We start from the raw sequence: 19,627 nt of genomic DNA on the forward strand, positions 1-19,627 counted from the left end.
TCCCAGTAAGTTCTGTGCCTGCGTCACTGCAGGTGGAGTTTTGGAGGTGATGCAGAACTGTTGTTCAGTGGTCACCATCGGGTGACTTTGACCTGTCAACCAGAGCCTTGGGATATCAGAAACCTGCTCAAGTTGCTCAAACAATCTGTTGAAAGAACTGTCAGAATTATTCATGCAAGGGGAATCTGTGAGGCCAGGAATTTTTGGTGTTCCTCTCACAGTCCTACCACTTGCTAAGTTATAGCAGTGTTGAAGCTCACTTCACTTTGTGTAGAGCAAGTAAGAAATACGAGTTTTACAGCTGGCCAGCCTTTCTATAGCTCTTATCATCCCAAACCCATTAGGGAACCTGCACAAAATGCATTTTACTTAAGCAATGTATCTCGGGGGGGGGGGGTGGTAAATCACTCATCCAGGAAAAGGGTTGTCTATCTAGTTATGAACTTCTTGAAATCATGTGTGACAGTCTGAGTTCGGATTTTCTGTTAGAGGGAAGGTTGTTGTTTTGCTCCTGTATTCTGTAAAGAAAAAGAATTGAAAGAAAGTTTGCAAATAAGTGCAAAGTGAAACAGAACAAAGCTATTGCTTGTGATGGTGTTTCTATCTGCTTGGCCAAGAAGGAGGATGTTATTCTGCAGTTCTGTTGATAGTTTTGGAACATCAGAGCCTCATGAGAATGGATAAATTCCAAAATAAATTAAGGTAGCTGCCAAGCACTCTTAGTCAACTCCAAAGACACGTGATAGAAGAATGCAAACCACGGGGCTGACAGACTAAGACTATTGTCTATTATAATTTCAGAGATAGACAAGATGTCCAAGGAAAGATGCATTTTGTCCTGTGATGACAACTGATGCATAGGCCCTATTCACCTGTACTGGCTTTTTTCTCAGATTTTGAATCAGCAATGCAAGTCTTTCCACACCACCATTTCATGAATGAAACTGGTTTCAGCAAGTCCTATCTAATGCTGAAGTCCCTACGTTGCAGCTCACAGTAGCCTTTCTTTTTTTGTTGTATTTAGTAGCTGTCAGCAGCATTGGGTGAACACAGAATCACTTTGCCCATTTGTATGGTACTTAGTACTACCATCAATCTTATATTTAGGTAGGAATCATTGTGGTCAGTCCTGTTTAGCAGGGTTCATTATTTGTTCAGTGACAAGGCCCTATATTGAACCAGTTAATTAAGGAAAAAAGCTTATAAAGGAGTTAAAAGAAATTAAATGGTAATTATTCTTTGATGTCCCCTAGGAAGAACAGGAAGCCCAAGAAATGGTTGGAAAAGGTGAGTGCTAGCACACAGATTATACCATTCATACATGTCATTACCTGGGGACCAAATAGGCTTTTCTGAGTTTGTCTACACCAGGAAGTCGTGTTGTTTGCGTTAGAACTAGGCAGGCACTAGATTTGTCAAGTATATTACACAAAATTGCATATTCAGGAGTGACTTACTCCTGCAAAGGCTGTGGGGCTCTAGCATGTCTCACCAGCAGAATTCCAGGCTTTGGACACAGAGTCTGGTCTTAGGATCAACATCGTACCTGTGCAGACTTACATGCTCAGTTAGAGTTCGTCAAAAATATAGTGATTAGTCAAGTCTGTTGCAAATAAAAAGGGAACAAAAGATTATGAGTTTAATTCATATTCAAGTACAATTCACTTCTCTCCTTTGAAAGTAAAAGTAAAGTGTTGCTTTCACCTTCCTATCCAGCTATTTTAAGTGAACCACAGTATCAATACTGCAGCATTTATATTAAAGTCGTTTATACATAACTAGCTAGAAGAAAAATGGAAGCATGTAGGAGCTTTTTATCTTTTGATTAGGGATATTAGCTGTCTCAAAGTAGTCACATGTTCAGATTTAATGCCATACGTGAATTAATATCTCTAGGAAGTGTGATAATTTTTTCAGCTTGTATAATACGACCGGCCAGTTAGTTTATCAACTGAACTTGTAATCTGTGTATCTGCCAGTGACTTTACATTGTTTTATTCCCTTACCAGTGTTAATACTTATTTCATATTTGCTTTTACAGTTCATTCTGGAATGTCTCACTGTCTGTCTTTTGAAATCTTTGTCACACGAAAAGTGAAAGTAGGAAATACACACTTTTGCTCTGTGGGTTAAAGTGCTAGTTCATCAGCAAAATCGTCACGCTCAATGGCATAGCGGCCATGAAGTCTTCACTGCTGAGCAGCCTTCCCAAAACATACTGAGGGCAATCAGGATTAATTAGATGCAATTTTATAAAAGCACTGAAAGAAGTTCTTTCAACTACCATCTGGATTGCTGCTTTAATGATTCCTTTAAATGAAATTTAGGAACCAAGGTAGTTTAATTAGGTAATGTTTATTTTACATAGAACAATCTCCGAAGAATATTTAAAAAAACCAATCTAAATACTGATTTTATTGCATTTATTTTCTTACAAAAAAAAAAAAGACAGGCACAATTTATGTATTCAAATACTTCAAACTGAACAACTGTTCGCTATTCAGATTTCCCCAATACCACTCCAAAGGCTGTGAAAGTAGAAAATGTCATTTTGCAAGAGGCAGTAGTGCATTTAGTAGGAATGAATCACAAAATACATTTTCGTGAAGTAAGTTGTTATTGTCACTTTATAATTACCTATAAAAATTTTTGAATTGCACAATAAGTTTGCTTTGCAATTGACAACTGCCACAAAATAGGCTAGTATATAACTAAACATTTGCTCAAACTATCCCTTAGAAACAAATTAGGTTTTCTTTTGGTAAATACTTAAAGTCTAGTATGAACTATATTATGTATCTGAGGTAATTTTTAAATGTTTCAATAGGAAGAGGTTTATATATTCAACTAAATTCAATATCTGCCTACCTTAAAATCCATACAACAAAAGCTGTGTGTCCTAAACAATATTTTGATTTAAAAGTACCAATACCAATGAAATCTTGAACTGTTTAAATGAATCAATTTCCTGGTTTTCTCTTCATTATCAATGCTGAAAAGGCACTGTGTACATTCCTCTGAACATTTGGTGTTTTAGGGTCGAGTTTAAAGTCAAAAAGCATCCAATGACAAACTTCAAATAAAAGTTCATAAGCAAAAAAATACTGAATAGACTCCCCACTGATTGATGAAGTCCATGATATCTGAAAACACTATTTTCCATAGAACTTCTTATTCAACAAGAATATGAGCAAATTCACATTCACTTTCGCTTTATCAAACATTTTCATTACAGCCACACCTTCATACTGCATCTGAAGCAAATCCTGAAATGAGAAATAAAATCATTAATGTCTGTCTGAACCCATACTTTACAGCAAAAAGATGGGGAAATTCTCTTCATATGATAAATATCTCCCACTTCAGGTCCTCTTAACTTAAACAGTTGCAAGCAGCTATTGCATATGCACAGAAAAATTTACGTGTTCTCTAGATCCCAAACTGTAGACTGTCAGTAACAGCAAACCAGAAGAAATACTGGGTTTTGTGCACTTCTGTTTTGGTATTTCCTGCTTGCCACTGAACTAATGTGGCATTTGGTTTCATGCAATTGCCTCAATATAAACATTAACTCAACTCCATATCCAGCATCCTACAGAAGCTGTTGCCACATGATCTGCTGCTCTGTGCCGATTGGCTAGTACATATTAAAAAATTGTGAAATAGTTTGTATTTATAGGAAATGCAACACAACTATATAGCAAAGTAACAAAATCCAGACTCTACCTGGAAATGGAGTTGCACTTTTTCCATCTCAACTCCTAGAAATTTTGCTTTGATTTCAAAGTCACCCACTTCTTCTCCAGGTGTGATATCAAACATCACATTCTTAAACCTCGAAACAAGAAAGCTAATTTAATACATATGCTGTGTAGTTTTATATAGTTTTGGGGGGAAAATCCTGTAGAACACAAGAGAACTTTGACTGCAAGCAGTGTTGTTGGTGTCAATAAAAAATTAGTCCATCCCTACTGCAGTGTCTTCTCGGAGACTGTACATGGAGTATGAAATACAGAACTCTGAAGTCTTTTGCATTGGAAAAGCAAACAAAACAAAAATCAAAAGGAGAAAAAAGAGCTGTGGGAAGTTCAGTGAGCAAATCAGACCAAGCATCCAGTGGATAGGAATAGGGCAGTGAGACTTTTATTCTGCCATGTCTGAGGTACATATTTGCCCCATGTGGCTTCCTCTACCTGATGAACCCGCTCGGAAAAAAAAAACAAACGCAAATAAATGGAAGCCTGTTTTTCATGTGGAAGATAGATGGGGTAGTGCAAAGGATGGAAGACTTTCACTACTATAGCCTCAAAATGGATGGATACAAAAGGGATGTTAAAGCACCATATCTATTCACCTTGCCATAGTGAGAAAGTGGAGAAAATTAGGTGCTTACTCAGTTATATGAAAGTGATTAGTCAGTACATGAAAAAAATAATTGCTAGAATTGCTTACAAAACTGGTCATTAGCAATGAGTCTGCTGCTGGACTTCCACTGGTTCCATGTAAGCTGGTGCTAAAGCTGGCTTATTCAAATATTTTCCCAAGGTATATAGCAAGGTACAAAGGAAAAAAATAATTATGACAATTAGATATTATCATCCTTCTGAATGCAAAAGTCTGAAGTAATTTGAGCTGTGGCCCAGGAAATTATGAAGATTTCTTCTATCAAAAGTCAGACCCCTCAAGAGATTGTTGATTAGAAAACACTCAGAAATGTTTTATACCACACTTACTGATTGGTTTGAAGATCTTCAATTTCTAGGATGACACCTTTTTCATGCAATCTTGCGGCTGTGTACTTTACTGAGGTCTGCTTCAGTTTTTTGCTTCCCTTCACCTCCTCTTTTCCATCTAGTTTAATTGACCTCCGTGAATTTCTGGAAAGAGATTTATCTGTCAGGTCCTTTATACTTTAGCTACTTTTCTAGCCATATTTAACCTTCCTTCTCTCTTTCTTGAACTTCTCTAAAAAAATAGAATTAACATTCAAAAAAATCTAAGAATTAGAGGAATTTTGAGCACAGAGTGAAACATCTAAACATCTTGCCAATGATTCTGAATTAATGTCTTTTAGCACATATTTAAATTCTTCCGTGAAATGCAACCCTTATCCTAAAAAGTCCACAGTCATCACTTTAAATCAAGTTGTACACACACAATGATGTTAAATACTCAGTGATTAGAGTTTCATTTTTGGATCCATGAGGTATGAACTGGAAAAACTTCAGTTCACGTCAGTAAAATATTTTCATTTTGACACATCAGTGGCATTGGTGGGAGGATTGCTTTCCAGTAATTGCATCTGACAAGTAAAATTCTTTAGGCATTTATTTCCTCCTTTTCCATTCTAAAGACAAACCCCAAACCTTTTAATGAAGGAAGAAGACCAATAGCTACTTCCCAAATGTTCATGACCTCAAAGCATGCTAGTGGATCTGCAGAGTAGCACAAATTAAATATATTGAAAACATGTACACATCTCAGACTTCTTTCTTTAAGGAAGTATTACATAAATACAAGACTTTACTTTCCAAATTTTGACTTAGTGACATGAACTTTTTAATCCGTAGATTGTCAATCTGTTGGAATCAAAACTTTCAACTACGGATTAACACCTGATCTTCCTCCTGATCAAACACATTAAAAGACACACTAAAAGACAAGAAGACTCACTTTCTTGTTAAGTTGTCTAAACACGTTTTTATATAGGTGTTGTAATAATTAATTTGTTCTTCATAAAATGCTGTCTTGGAGTTAAGTGCATTCAAAGTCTGCTGGAGTTTCACCAATTCAGCTTTTCGATGATGTCTGTATCTTCTTTGATTCCTGATATCCTGAAGAAATTTATTAATGTAATTGTTTTATTAATTTGATATTTTAAAAAGTACCAGCTTATTACCATTCAAATTTGTAATTACACAATCTGACTTAATTTCTGAAAGAAAGCATGAACTACCATGTTAGTTCTCATAAGCACAGTAACCGTAGTGAGTACTACAGTTTACATGGCAATTGCTTTGCTACTCATGTATACAAGGGGTGTTATCTTGAGCTCTGCTGTGGTCTACAGGGCCCAACAGATAGAGAAGTCATAAGGAAGATGGCCACTTTGTGATAAAAATGGAAGCTTCCTTGCACCTATTTTCCAGTGAGAGGCCTAAGAAATAAGAGCTTGGGCTTCTGCTAGGCAAGAACTAGCTACTGCTAAACTAGCGCTTAGGTTGAACACAATGGTTGAATTGAGGTAGTTGGAGTAAAATAAAAGGAACTTCAGTTCTAAGGCTCATCACAATCTTCAGATTGCCTTAATGGCCCCAAACAAAATGACTGGGCTTATCATCATGGCTAGGCTTTGCGAACGAAGAAGGACTCTACCCACGCTTGCTGCAAGTGTGCTGGTGGCTAAAAAGGCCAATGCGAGATAGACAAGTCTGGTTGCAAAAGGCACAGCGGAAAGTCTCCTTAGGCGGTATTGGCAAGACATGGTTCTTTCTGCGTTGTCTTTTCTCCTCAAGAATGAATCTCTGTGTGTTCTCAAAAGAAGCAGCAGCGTTATGTATAGTGTGCCTCCATGTCTCCTGATTGGAGGCCAGAGTAGACCAGTTATGTTGATCAATATGGCCAAGGCTGAGATGTTGTTTCAGGGAGTCCTTGTATCTTCTCTTCGGGGCTCCTCTCTTGCAGCAGCCGGTGGCAAGTTCACCATAAAGCAGGATCTTAGGGAGGCGGTGGTCCTTCATCCTGGAGACGTGCCCTGCCCAATGCAGCTGTGCTCTCAGCAACATGGCCTCAATACTTGTGACTGCTGCCTGTTCAAGAACAGACATGTTAGTCACGTAATCAGTCCAGTGGATGTTTAGGATTGTACGGAGGCAGCGCTGATGGAAGCGTTCTAAGAGTTGCAAGTGGTGGTGGTAAATGACCCACAATTCAGATCCATATAAGAGTAGACAGTACAATACCATTTACAGTAGCTCTGTAAACACTGATCTTTGTACTTTTCTTCAGGTGTTTATTACACCCAACTCTTTTATGGAGTTTTCCTAAGGCACTATATGCCTTTGCTAACCTGTTGTCTATCTCTTTGTCAATCTTACCGTCCGAGGAGATGGTGCTTCCCAAATAATTAAGCTGCTGGACTGATTTGAGCTCTGATTCGCCAATGATGATATGAGGATGATGGAAAACTTCCTGAGGTGCAGGTTGGTAGAAAACTTCTGTCTTCTTCAAGCTGACTTCCAGCCCAAAAAGCTCAGCAGCCTCTGCAAAGTGAGATGTTAAACACTGCAGAGCTGTTTCTGTGTGGGCAACAAGAGTGGCATTGTCAGCGTAAAGCAGCTCATGGACAAGAGGATTTAAGGTCTTAGTGTGGGCCTTCAGTCACCTTAGGTTGAATAGCTTCATTGGATGTAGATACTGTTTTCTTCATTGAGGTCTGCCATGGCCCTTTGGAGCATCATACTGAAGAAGATTGTGAATAGGGCTGGTGCAAGAATGCAGCCTTGTTTCATGCCACTGGTTATTAGAAAAGGCTCAGAAAGTGCATTGCCATATCTGACTTGGCCGCGCTGATCCTCATGGAGTGAGATGATCATTTTAAGGAACTTGGGGGGACATCCTAAACGTTCTAAAATCTGCCACAGACCTTTTCTGCTCACAGTATCAAAGCTTTGGTGAAATGAACAAAAGTTACATAGAGTCCTTTATTCTGTTCCCTACAATTCTCTTGCAGTTGTCTGAGAACAAACACCATGTCTGTGGTACTCCTCTTGGCTCTGAAACCACATTGGCTTTCAGGTGGAAGTTCTTCTGCTATAGCGGGTATTAGTCTGTTCAAAAGTATTCTTGCCAGGATTTTGCCAGCAATGGAGAGCAGAGTAATACCCGGTAATTTGAACAGTCTGATTTATCTCCTTTCCTCTTATACAAAGTGATGATGACTGCATCACGAAGGTCTGATGGTAGTTTGCCGAGTTCCCAACAATGCACCACGAACTCGTGAAATTTAGCATGGAGTGCTTGGCCCCCGTGCTTCCAGACTTCAGGTGGAATTCCATCAACCCCAGCTGCCTTGCCGATTTTCACCTAGTGTATGGCCTTAAGAGTTTCTCCTATAGTACAGGCAATATCCAATTCATTTTTCACCGGTTGTTGTGTAATGTACTGAATTGCTGAGCCTTGAACTACACGGTTGGTACTGATAAGAATCTGAAAATGTTCAGATCATTGATTCAGAATGGAAATTTTATCTGTGAGAAGCATTTGACCATCTGCACTAAGTCAAGGGCTTTGAACCTGGTGTGTAGGTTTGTACACTGCTTTCAAATTCTCATAGAGTCCTCTATAACCACCCGAATCTGCGCACAATTGAATCTTTTCTGCTAGATTTCTGCCTCAAACAAAATGACTGGGCTTATAGATAAGAAACAAAAAAGAATAGGGCACTGAATACATGTGTAGAATGGTTTATCCTAAAGTAGAAGCAGATGCAGACACATGAACCAGGCAGAGCTATAAAATGGCACTTCAGAGTAGGTGCAACGTGTTCTTAAGTGAGTAATTTACACATCTGTATATTCAAATATATTTACAACTTTAAAAATACATATTTGTAATATGTAAATCACTAACATGAGCTATGAGTAATTTACTCATGAGCAGTTGAAGATAATCCAATATACTAAGATTCTTACAGCAAGTATGGGTTGTGTATGTAGATTTGGTGATTTGTTGACAACAGGCCCTGTGCATTATCAGCACCAGGATGGGCACTGCATTAGCCCACTATTCTTGTGTCCTGCCAAGCCACAGCAGATCAGTGTTAATACCAATCAGATAATATTTTGCAGTTTTTAAAGTCTTTTAAACCTTACCAAGACATTAATTCTTAATTGAAACACAATTGAGTAATTCCAATTACTTTTAAAATATAAAAATTTATATTGAAACGCATTGTAGTGGCGAAGTTTGAACAGCATTATATAAAATCAGGATAACAAAGATTACAGTTGTATGTTATTCAGTTCAGGCAGTTATGCAGGAGTGTACTGTCTTTCGCTTATTTTGTCAGCAAACATGATTTGTTTCATATGTGGATACTTCATTGATTTAGTGTAGTAGTCCCTGAAAAATGTATATCGGACATCTCTAACTGTGATGGATTTAGACTAGATGCCTAAAAACCATCAGTATACAGGAAAACATGTTCCATTTACCTTAGCAATCTCATTTATAATTTCTTGGTACTTAGTTGCTGAAGACACTAATCCTGCTTGTTCCAATGTCCGGAGATTTCTCTGAATTTTTCTTTTCTTTTGTTCTATTGGTAGCTGCCCATCTTCAAAAATAGACTGACTGTCCTTCATTTTCTCTGGTGTTTTGGAATCTAAGATGGCACGTTTTTCTACAAGTTTCAAGTTCTCAGATTCCTGAGTAAAGAAATAATCCAGAACAGTTATTTTCCAGGTTATGAGAACTATTAAACATTCAAGTACATTTAACTCGCAAAGGAAATTATCAAGAATCAGAGTGCAGGCTTTATTTATGTCCTCTTATCACATGGTCTGAAAGTTCTCCATTTACTATGCCTTTGGACATACCTTAAATAACTAATTACAACACCTAGACATGTATTTCAATTAATCAAAATATTTAAAATCAGCCAGATGGCTCAATTACTTCACTGAATTGTGGGAAGACTGTCCAGATCTCACAGGTGTCCTCTACATGTACACACACTGAACTAAGCCAAAATGCGCACATTGTTGAAGTGGAAGTTTTTTTAGTGTTGACAGGAAAAACTTCAACTGAGAGCTCTTCCCACTCAATTCCCATACCAAGGATAACAGTAGTTCCATGGGAAGAGGTTTGCTTGTCTTTATTAAGCAAATAAACTATATGTCAGGGAACTTGAGTTAAGATACTGAAGTTCACAAGGCAAAAATAAAAAGATACAGCAGAAGGATTCACCTCAGGCTATTTGGTTGTATAATAACATAGCAGAGAAAAGACCCTGTTTACAAAAAAATATAAAGACAAAAATATTCTAGTCATGCTAGCTTACAGCAAGACTTAATTTTTCATTTCCTCTGTTTCCAATTCCAAAGCTGTTTCCAATTATATAGTAAAAATAAAATTGCAAGTCTCACATTCTAGATCTGAGTAGTCTAAAACCAGCTACAAATAATTGTTACAAGGTGGTGGAGAAGGCTGTCAGAGATCTGTTAAGGCTTTCAAATAGCTCTGATAAAATACATACTCTCTTCCCTATCAGGCACAGCGTAGCACTTACCTGTTGTGCAGTGGCTGGTGTTTCTAGTATTTCTAAGAGTGTATCCCCTGGTTGTGTTCGTATTACATCCACAATAAGTCTTTTGGTCCTTTTGAAAAGAATATGTCGATATTACAAAACAGATGTCACTGGATCACCTCTGCATGTAATTTCTTCAACCGTAAAATTAGTGAGCTCCCCCTTTGTTATAGATTCTTGGTAAAGTTTGTGTTTTCTAGCTTTATATGTTTCAGAGCTTCCATTAATAGTGTTGGACATTGGTTTCAACACACATCTGAATAAAGAAATATGTGCAAACTTCCCTCCTTTTGTTTGAGAAAACTGGCACAGCAAACCAGTTACTGTTAACAAAAATATAAGCAATAACTCACATGTGAATTTTAATTGTGATCATGACAAAACAGCAGATAAGAATATAGTCTTTGAAAAGCTTGAACTACTCGTGATTCCATTAAGGGTCATATTTACTGAATAAAGTGGAATTGCATACAAAACTACTGAATTTGAAGGAACTTTATATTTAATGCAGTGCATTTACGCAAACCACTTAGGGGCGGATGTTTCTCTAGTAGCAACAGACGAGCATTTCCTTGCTAAAAAAGGGAAGCTGCTTCACCCTGATACGTAAACCAGTTCTTTTTTTGGCAAAAATTTATCTTATTCCTGCTGCCTATTCATCCATAGTACTTCCAAGAACATCCTGCTTCAGAATTCTATTAATTTAGAGGACAATGTTATAGATATACTTCATTATTTTTAAAAATGAAGAGAAAATTGAAGACATAGCTCAAGTTTTTAAGGCAAATGTCTAAATATGATCAAAATTTCTGTGATAAAACCTTATGACTTGATTTAAAGTGATAGTGTACTTATATACAGTTGTGGTTTTGTTGGTGTTTTCAGTACAAGAAATTCTCAAAAATCCAATGAAGTGGGATATTTACTTACTAATATACAGGCAACATTATCCAAAACCACCAAGTATTTGGGTATGATCCAAGCTTCCATGAAGAGGGCAAAGTAGCACAGGCAGACCTGATCACTGCTCCTTCCATGTCAGAAGGTAAGCTGCTAAACCTCCTGGAAATTAGTTAGCTCATCCAGAGCTATTGTTAACTGCACTGAGCAGTTTTAGCCCATTCAACAGATTCTGAAGGACTGGTGCTAAAGGTATATTTCCTTCACAAATTCTCTTGGAATCCCTCCACTTTGCCATGAAGAAACAAAATAAAAGAAAACAATGAACAAAAACCAAAACAGGAAGGTTTCCTAAGAGTTGGTTCATTTGGGCTACATCCATGCATTGCTGCTTTCTCTGCCAGGCAAAACTTTTGTCAGTCTTTGGTGGTCACCACCGCAGTCTACATTAGCATACGTGGGATCCTGTTACTGTTTTATGCACTGCCTTAGAAACAGGTGCTGATATGGTTGATAAGACGCAAGGCTTATTTCTACTTCCTTGCCCCTGAACTTCCTCTCCCTGCTTACCAAACCTGCTCAGCTCTTGTTTTCTAGAAACACCCATCTTGGGCCTTCTCTGGCCACTTGGTGTGTGGCATCCACACACTCAAACCATGCAGACCAGGCGCCTTACATCGAGTCCCTTAGACAGAGGTACCAGCAAATTTTAGACCTCTTCACAGGAGCCTTAAAACTATTTAGAAAGCAAATATATCAATATTTCTATTGCAACAAGAAATAATCAGAGAAACAGCTATGACCTAAATTTTAGACAGGTGCCCAGCATTTCACAGTTGCAGTAAAAGTCTTCTCTGCAGCTGGGGTAGGAAAGCTAAACATCTGTACTTTTCCTTCTCTTGTGTAAAAGCTAGCAGTATTTTGACTTTTGATACTGCTGCAATTTAACACAAGTTGCTAATTATTCTTCTGTCAGATTTCTCAAAAGATGGGAAGTATTACTTAAAAGCACTTACGCAATAGAGTAGTTGAATTGTTTTCTTAATTCCCATGCTATTGTTTCAACATATTTCCACACAATGTAGAGCACTGAAGAAATTTATTTTGGGATTGATTTTGCATATTTTTACAGATTCAACTAAGGGATAGCATTTTACTCCTACATGCAGGAAGAAAGGGCAGGAAATACAATTTTCTATTTTTTTTTTTTTTTTTTAGGAACAGCAGCAGGCATATCGTTTTTATAAAGCCAGCTTGGAAACAGCTCTAAAGTCTTGGTCTCTGGAATACCAACTGACTAAAACAGTTTTGATTTGACAGTTATTGAAATCTCTTTGCTTTAGATCCCATGTTATATTTGATCATAGAATTACAGAATTGACTGGGTTGGAAAAGACCTCTGAAATCATCAAGTTCAACCCTTGATCCAACACCGCTGTGGTTACTAGACCATGGCACTAAGTGCCACATCCAGTCTCATCTTAAAAACATCCAGAGATGGTGAATCCACCAGGTAAGAGGTTACATAAAAATCTCAGTGTTTTCTACTATAAGGTTCAGGTTAGATGTTCTACTATAAGATTCAGGTCAAAAATGCACAATTACAGTGGAAAAACTCCTCCTCTTTTTAGAATGAACAGTAACAGTTTTCTTGCACTTAAAAATCAGACTTTTTTCCCCTCAGACTTTAGCATTTATGGCTTTTATAGAAAAATAGCATGATTATATTAGCTAAAAAGTTTCTTCAGAAGTAACACTTCATGCAGTCTAATAAATTCAGTTTACTGATTTCCGATTTAAAAAACTTAACAGATTAGAATTGAATTACAGCCCATATCTACACTCCTAGTTATTGCAAGGGTGTAAAATCTTTATGTTGTATTTCCCTTTAATGTGAACTACTGGCCTTCACACATGTGGGGTATGTATAAGCATAGTAATAGAGGAGAGCAGCATCCTGTTCTCCCCCCTTGTTCAGGTTGTACCAGGAACTTGAAAAGGCCAATCCTTATTCTGGACACGGAAGATGGGTGCCAGGGATTTTATATTAAGTGCTTTCATATAAATATTTTTTACTATAAAGTAGCTTATATCCCAGGGTATCCTGTTTCTTAATTTGTTCATCAAATAGAATAAACACAGCTTTCTTTCCCTGGATGAAAACAAGCACTGTCCCTGCTGAAGTGACAGTTGCATCCTTTTCAAATGCCTGATGTCACTATGTCAGGGAAGTGTTTCCTTTTGAGGAGGAGGAAAGCACAGTGTGATACTGTCTGACCCTGAGAAGTCTAGACAGCTTTTCATCTCTGTTTTCCCAAGGGTGTATTATTTTAGAGCAGAATGCTTTTACAATTCCATGAACAAACACTTACTAGGTTAGATAATGATGCAGTCATTCTCCAAAACACAAGTGGCAGTATATTTATTTTCTGGAAGAACTGACAGTTCCTCTGACTTTTGCAAAAGTTTGAGTAGAACTGAACACAAACTAGATTTTGAAAACTGAGTGCACTCAGCACCTCAGGAGTGCACTTAGGCAGGCAGCAGTGTCAAAGCAATTTTTTAAAAAGAAAAACAAAACAAAAAGAAAAGCATTGTCAAAATATAGGGGTTTGAGCAAAACTTACTTTATCATCAGGCTTTTGAGATCCTGATCTTCACCTTCTCGTAACTCATATTTGCTTGTTAGAGACAGTGATATCTCTGTTTTTGCAAGTTGATTCAGCGTGCTTTCCTTGTTCGGGTCATTGGGATCAACAGCTCCTTCCCCTGAAAAGAAGCGTATTCTATTTCAAGTTTTCCTACTTTCCCATGATTCAATTAATGAAGCAAACAAGTGCCTAGATGAATCACTGTAAATAATCAGAAATATTAAGTTCATTAAATAGCCCACATATTCCTCCCAGCAGTCTTTTTTTGGACATTGAATGATCAAAACCATAAGCTAGCTATTTATAAACCTGGTTACAATATTTTAAAAGTGACACCAATCCTTGCTGTTCAGGCTGTTGATGTGCAAAATACTTACATGTCTTCTCAAAGAATGCTACAAGCAATTCAACATCCTTTGTCCTAACATGCAGTGATAATGAAAAAGTGAAAGAATAGCAGCTATGTTAACAGGCTGTTCACTTGGAAGTTGTTGTTATCCATGACTCCTAGCTACTTTCTAAACATTTCACATTTTTCTACGATTAATTCAAGTTAAATGTCAGTCACATGCATTCCTTTTTAATAAATTTGCATGATTTTAAAAAGTCATTTGAATAATCAAGTATCAAAAGAAAAAATAGCTGGTTTTAGAATTCTCAATGCACTTTTTGTAAGTTTCTAGCCAACAGTAGCCAACTTAAGATCAGATTGTTAAAAAAATCAGTTGTTTCCTATCTGCAGTTTAAGCACAACTGGATCATTCTGCTCAAAACATTATTGATTTTTGGATTTTGAATCACATCATTAATCTGTAGAGTGATTACTGCAATTAGAAGAAGGTCAACATGTTTACTTAATAATAAGTTACTTACTGTAACTCAGTGTTACAATAAGTGTTCAGTAAAGAATTCTCTAGTAAATAAAGGATCAGAAGCTATTGCTCTGAGAGTCATAAGAGTATTTAAGTCAAGCCTCTATTTAATTTTGTCCCTAGAATGAAGTTACCCATAAAGACAAAAAGCAGCATACCAAGGAAAGACTCTATATCAGGAACAGGTCCCAGACCTTCCAGCAATTCATTCAGCAGGTCATTAGTCTCAGTGGCAATGGCATCCTTGTGTTCCAACAGTAGCTATAAATAAATGTAAATGAAGTCATCATCTAGAAAAAACTTTACTGGTACCCTTATACTTGAAAATAAACCTGGAAACTAAATGCTGAAAAACACAGACCTAGCACAATCAGAATTATGAAAGACCTTCCCAAGGCAGGGAATCATGCTTGATCCTGGTCTACAAGTTTAGAGTTGCCCTTGCTGTAAGACAGCTTGCTGTGCTGCTCTAGCAATCCTCTCTGAACTGATGCTGAACGTCACAGCTGAGCAGAAGTGTAAGATTTGTGATTAGGACTAACGAAGTCCTAATTGTCAAAGATTAGTCAGAGAGTAAGGGGTGAAAATTCCAAAAGGGCATTTTGCTGCTATATCCTTAACTTAACACACAAAGGAAGGAAGACAGTGTTGGTGGATACATACTTTCTGTGTATCCATTACAGTAGCTTAGAACAGTATCAGTGAATGACTATATTTTGTAAGTGATAAACTGTCTATGCAGCACCTGCTGCATGTAATAGACATGTTATGCTAGACATGAGACTCACTAAAAGGAATGTTTGATAAAGATTAGTGTTTACATATAACCACTTATCATAAACATGCAGTCACAGGTCTATCCCTTAAAAAATTAAAAGAATAGGCACAAAGTCAATTCAGAAAACGTTTTTAGCAGACTTGGTTATAAGTTTTCACTTGAATAAAGCTAACTTATAATGTGATCTACTGTGAGTTGAGTATTCTACATTTTCCATAGTGTATCTGATAACATTTGTGAGAAGTTCTTTGTGGGGCTTGTGGGCTTTTTCAGGGGTGTGTGTTGTTTTGGTTGGTTTTTTTTTTTTTTTCAGTTGGGGGGGATACAGAGGGGACATATTGAAGCCAGAAAACAGATAGTAATAACCCAGCTTTAGAAGAAACATGTGGTAAACATTTAACTTACACCCTAATGAGTCATACTACAGACTGCAGTTCATCTGTTCTTTACCCACGGTAAAAACTGGCATGATGCCATAACTTCAGTCTTTCTGAATCAGATGTTTTCATCTGCTTCCCTCAAATCATATGACAGAATGCCAGAGTCAAAAAATACAATTTCTATTCCCAGAGTCAAAGGAGCTTTTTCAAATTGGTGTCACTTTCTTACCCAAGACAGGAAAGTATTTTTAAATATGTTAGAAATATCACACAAGATTAGAACATAAATGTTCTTCTCCCATCAGAAAATGTTATATACTAGTTATTACTCAAGTTGTTGCTTTTGCATGGAAGCAGTTGTTTTTTTTTTTCCAGGACAAATGCAATCTAAAGCTCAATTTCAGGACATTTCAGAAATGAAGAAATTATCTCAAAAGGAAGAATGAAAACTAGGTTTTCTTCGGAGACTGTTTCAAATATTTGATAATCTGTATGCTTTAGTCTGTTGACTAGTCTGTTTCCAGTGACTTACTGAATGGGTATTGATAATTTCTTCGATGGAGATATATATGACAGGTTTGCTAAGGGTCACCATGTCTGAGTATTCATCAATATTGAATTTCTCCTCTGGTTCAGGAACATCACATGCTGCTTGAAAAAAATTCCTATGAGAAAATGAGAAAGACTTTAATAATTGTCCCTTGTAAATTCACTTTATTTAGCCAGTATAAAAATAGCCACAATCAAGTCTTTCACATACGTTTATATTTCTCCTATAAACTGCAATCTACCCTCATTGTTTCAAGGAACCTTTTGAAGGCAACAAATCAATGCAAATGATGAAGGGTTCTCTTTCCTGGATAGCTGGTGGAAGACTGTTTTAAAGGTAATTTTTTTTCCTACTTTTTCAACAAGGAATGAAAACTTGGTAAATATTAAGCATTTAGAGAACTCTGTATTTAATGCTCTAGAAGATACAAAAGGATTTCCACAGAAAGACTATCTGATTTTATGAAGGCACTTTGTAGTATGAGGTGTGCTGAGAAGAAATTACTTGAAATAGCTGGACAAAATTACCATTTGGCCTACAAATGTTTACATTGCTGTTACGCAGAAAGTGAGCTGCTCAAAATGACAGAAAATGCAGTATTGGTTATAAATATAAGACATTTGAGAGAAAAAATGCAGAGTATGGGGAACTGAAACCTGCTTCTAAAATGACAGTGGTGTCTCTCCAAGTTACTGACTTCTTCAGGGATGTGCACAGGCAGCCAAGGACCAGCAGGGTCCTACCATCAGAGGACCACTTTGTTTTCCAAACAGAGGACCTGAGTTGGAGTAGCTAGGAGAAACAGGGTTTTGGATGGTGCCTACAGGGTTGCTCCAGGAGCCATACTGCTTTCATTGTGCCAGCCCTGTTGTGCTGAAGAGGATACATGTCTCAGGTTCAGAGGGCCTTTAAAGTATTAGAAAGAAAAAATAAAAAGAACAGGGGAAAGGACTGGGATTCCTCAGTTTGGAGAGAAAAAGAGAAGTACAAATCAAGTTGTACAAAATCACAGTGGTGTTGCGTGAGATGTGTGCAGAATTCATTAATCAAATCTAAAAAATTATGGTCAGAGGGTTATTCAGTGAAACTGCAGGAAAATTTTAATTTTAACCAACAGGTAGCAAACTTCTTAAGATATCTACAGGTAGAGGTTGTGGATGCATTTGATCTCAAAGACTGAGGAAGGTTTGGACAAATTCCTGGAGAAGTTCAAAATGCAGTTAAACATCTAGGCAGGCCTAGTAGCTTTTAACATAGCTAATATTGCACTTGCAGATGCTGGCTGAGTAGAAGGGGAACAGGCAGGTGAGGGCAGCCACTACTGGTGTTTAAGAAGGGTTTAGTTAAAGTACAGAGCACAGGCATACAGATACTTAATTTTGTAGAAAGATAGCTTACTTAGGAGGGGGATTCCTCCCTTTGTAGTGATCAAAGGGCCAACTGGAGTAGGCTTTCTCTTTCATTAGCATTTTCTATTTTTGCTGTAACACTTTCTACCCTATTGCTGCTTCATGTCCATGTCATGAACTTAAATACTTTATTAAAGAAGATTACTAAATATTTTTGTATTCATGGATGATCTCTCAAGGAAAGCCATTATATGAACAGTGCATTTGCTTTCATGAAGGGCAGTCACTAAAGACAAAAATTCTGAGTGCAAGTTTGTCACAAAACTCAACAATACTTCAAAGTAATAATAGCAATCACCCCAAAGATGGGCAATAATCCCAAAGAACTTGTGTCCCAGACTGTAGCAAAACACACAGTTTTCTATGACTGTGAAAGATAAAAGGATGAAATCCATATATAATCACTCAGCAAAGATGAAAGACTAAAAACAAAACCTGCAGCTTTTTCCTGACAAGTAAGTTTTTTTTCCTCATACAAAGATTCAGCTGTACTTCTAACTCAAAGCAGACATTATTTCTGCTGGGTAATGAATTACCTCACTCTGTTCTCACAGTCAGTGTTTGCAGTAAGGAAGCCTTCCTGCAACCAAGGCAGCAGATATGATCTCAAATTAATGCTCAAGCAAAAATACAACCTGTTACTCCTGCTCCAGCTTCCTCATCACCAAATATTTCACTTTGTCAGATCACTCAACATCTTTAACTCTGAGCAGGAAATTCTATCAGTGAGGAGTCCACCTGCCTTACCCATGCTAGAGGAGAGTTCTTACTGTGTAGGTGTTTGTGAGGGCTTTGCATACCTGAACTTCTGGTAGGTCTGTGAGAGGTAAGTGTTCATAGATGACAGATGTTCACTTTCTCCTTCAAAGAGTTTGTTAGAAGCAGCGTGCTGGAGGACTTTTGCCACACAGCCTAGGTTCCTCCTCTGGTCAGGGTGTATCTGGCCCCCAGCTGTCATATCAATTATATCAAAACCATCAGGAGCAACAATGGCAGGGTTCATGTAGCGATAGTACAGAAGGTTGCCGACAATCTAAAAGAAAAAAAGAATTAGAGATTTTCCCTTTACATAAAGTAATGACATCTTAAAAACATGATCAATCATTTATACTTCTAAATTAGACCATATGAACTGGTGCTAGAAGAATCCTTAAGACATGTTACCTGCATGGCTACTGAAAGGCCTTTTATATGCTGTGCCTCCTACAACAACTCTGTGAACATCATTTGTGGGCTTTTACAACCACATTTCAGTTTGATGCTGGCAAGGCATGGAGTTAAACAACTCCTCTATATTTTGCAAGGTTCAGCTTCAGAGGCGCATCCTCTGAAGGGCTGCAGATACTGACAGCATTGAATGCATTCGTAGATAAGGGACCTATTATTTCTCATGAGGAATGCAACACAGCCCTAGAAAGCTAGAGAACAGATTTTCCAACCTGCAATTTCTATAACAATGCTACAGTAACTTGTGCAGATGGTGACTTCAAATAATTCCTGATCTCCTAAACAGGCAGGACTTTTCATTCTGCAATTTGCTTTAGCTTGTATACAGTCAGCTGCAGAACTTCCAACTTATATATTTAAAGGGTCTTTACTGAAGTGCATGTAGTTCTAATTTGGGAGAGTTGTCAGTCTCTTGGCTGGCTGGAAGGCTTATGGAGCAATTCCCCTAAGCCCTCTGACAAGGCACCATGGCTGTGCTAGGGTAGCAATGGCCAGTGGAAAGTACCATCCTTATCACGCACACTTTACTTTTCAGTCTGTACCAAATATCA

At 37.5% G+C, this 19,627-nt stretch overlaps 1 protein-coding gene across 11 annotated transcripts in view; it reads right to left on the reverse strand.

Annotated features, from left to right (window-relative positions):
• Positions 1–2,336: 2,336 nt before the first annotated feature.
• Positions 2,337–19,627, reverse strand: part of IQGAP2 (IQ motif containing GTPase activating protein 2) — a 129,884-nt gene continuing 112,593 nt past the window's right edge. For all 11 annotated transcript variants that reach the window (XM_064642043.1, XM_064642039.1, XM_064642036.1 and 8 more), the window contains 10 exons: positions 18,650–18,882; positions 16,423–16,555; positions 14,891–14,993; positions 13,837–13,978; positions 10,292–10,379; positions 9,216–9,428; positions 5,674–5,834; positions 4,734–4,877; positions 3,727–3,835; positions 2,337–3,266 (listed from right to left, as the gene is read on the reverse strand). In XM_064642043.1, the coding sequence (XP_064498113.1) occupies positions 3,153–3,266; positions 3,727–3,835; positions 4,734–4,877; positions 5,674–5,834; positions 9,216–9,428; positions 10,292–10,379; positions 13,837–13,978; positions 14,891–14,993; positions 16,423–16,555; positions 18,650–18,882 (1,440 nt within the window). In that variant the 3' untranslated portion in view covers positions 2,337–3,152. The remainder of the gene's footprint in view (positions 3,267–3,726; positions 3,836–4,733; positions 4,878–5,673; positions 5,835–9,215; positions 9,429–10,291; positions 10,380–13,836; positions 13,979–14,890; positions 14,994–16,422; positions 16,556–18,649; positions 18,883–19,627) is intronic.

Source organism: Pseudopipra pipra, chromosome Z (genome assembly GCF_036250125.1).
Source record: "Pseudopipra pipra isolate bDixPip1 chromosome Z, bDixPip1.hap1, whole genome shotgun sequence".
In the NCBI taxonomy this organism is placed as follows: Eukaryota; Metazoa; Chordata; class Aves; order Passeriformes; family Pipridae; genus Pseudopipra; species Pseudopipra pipra.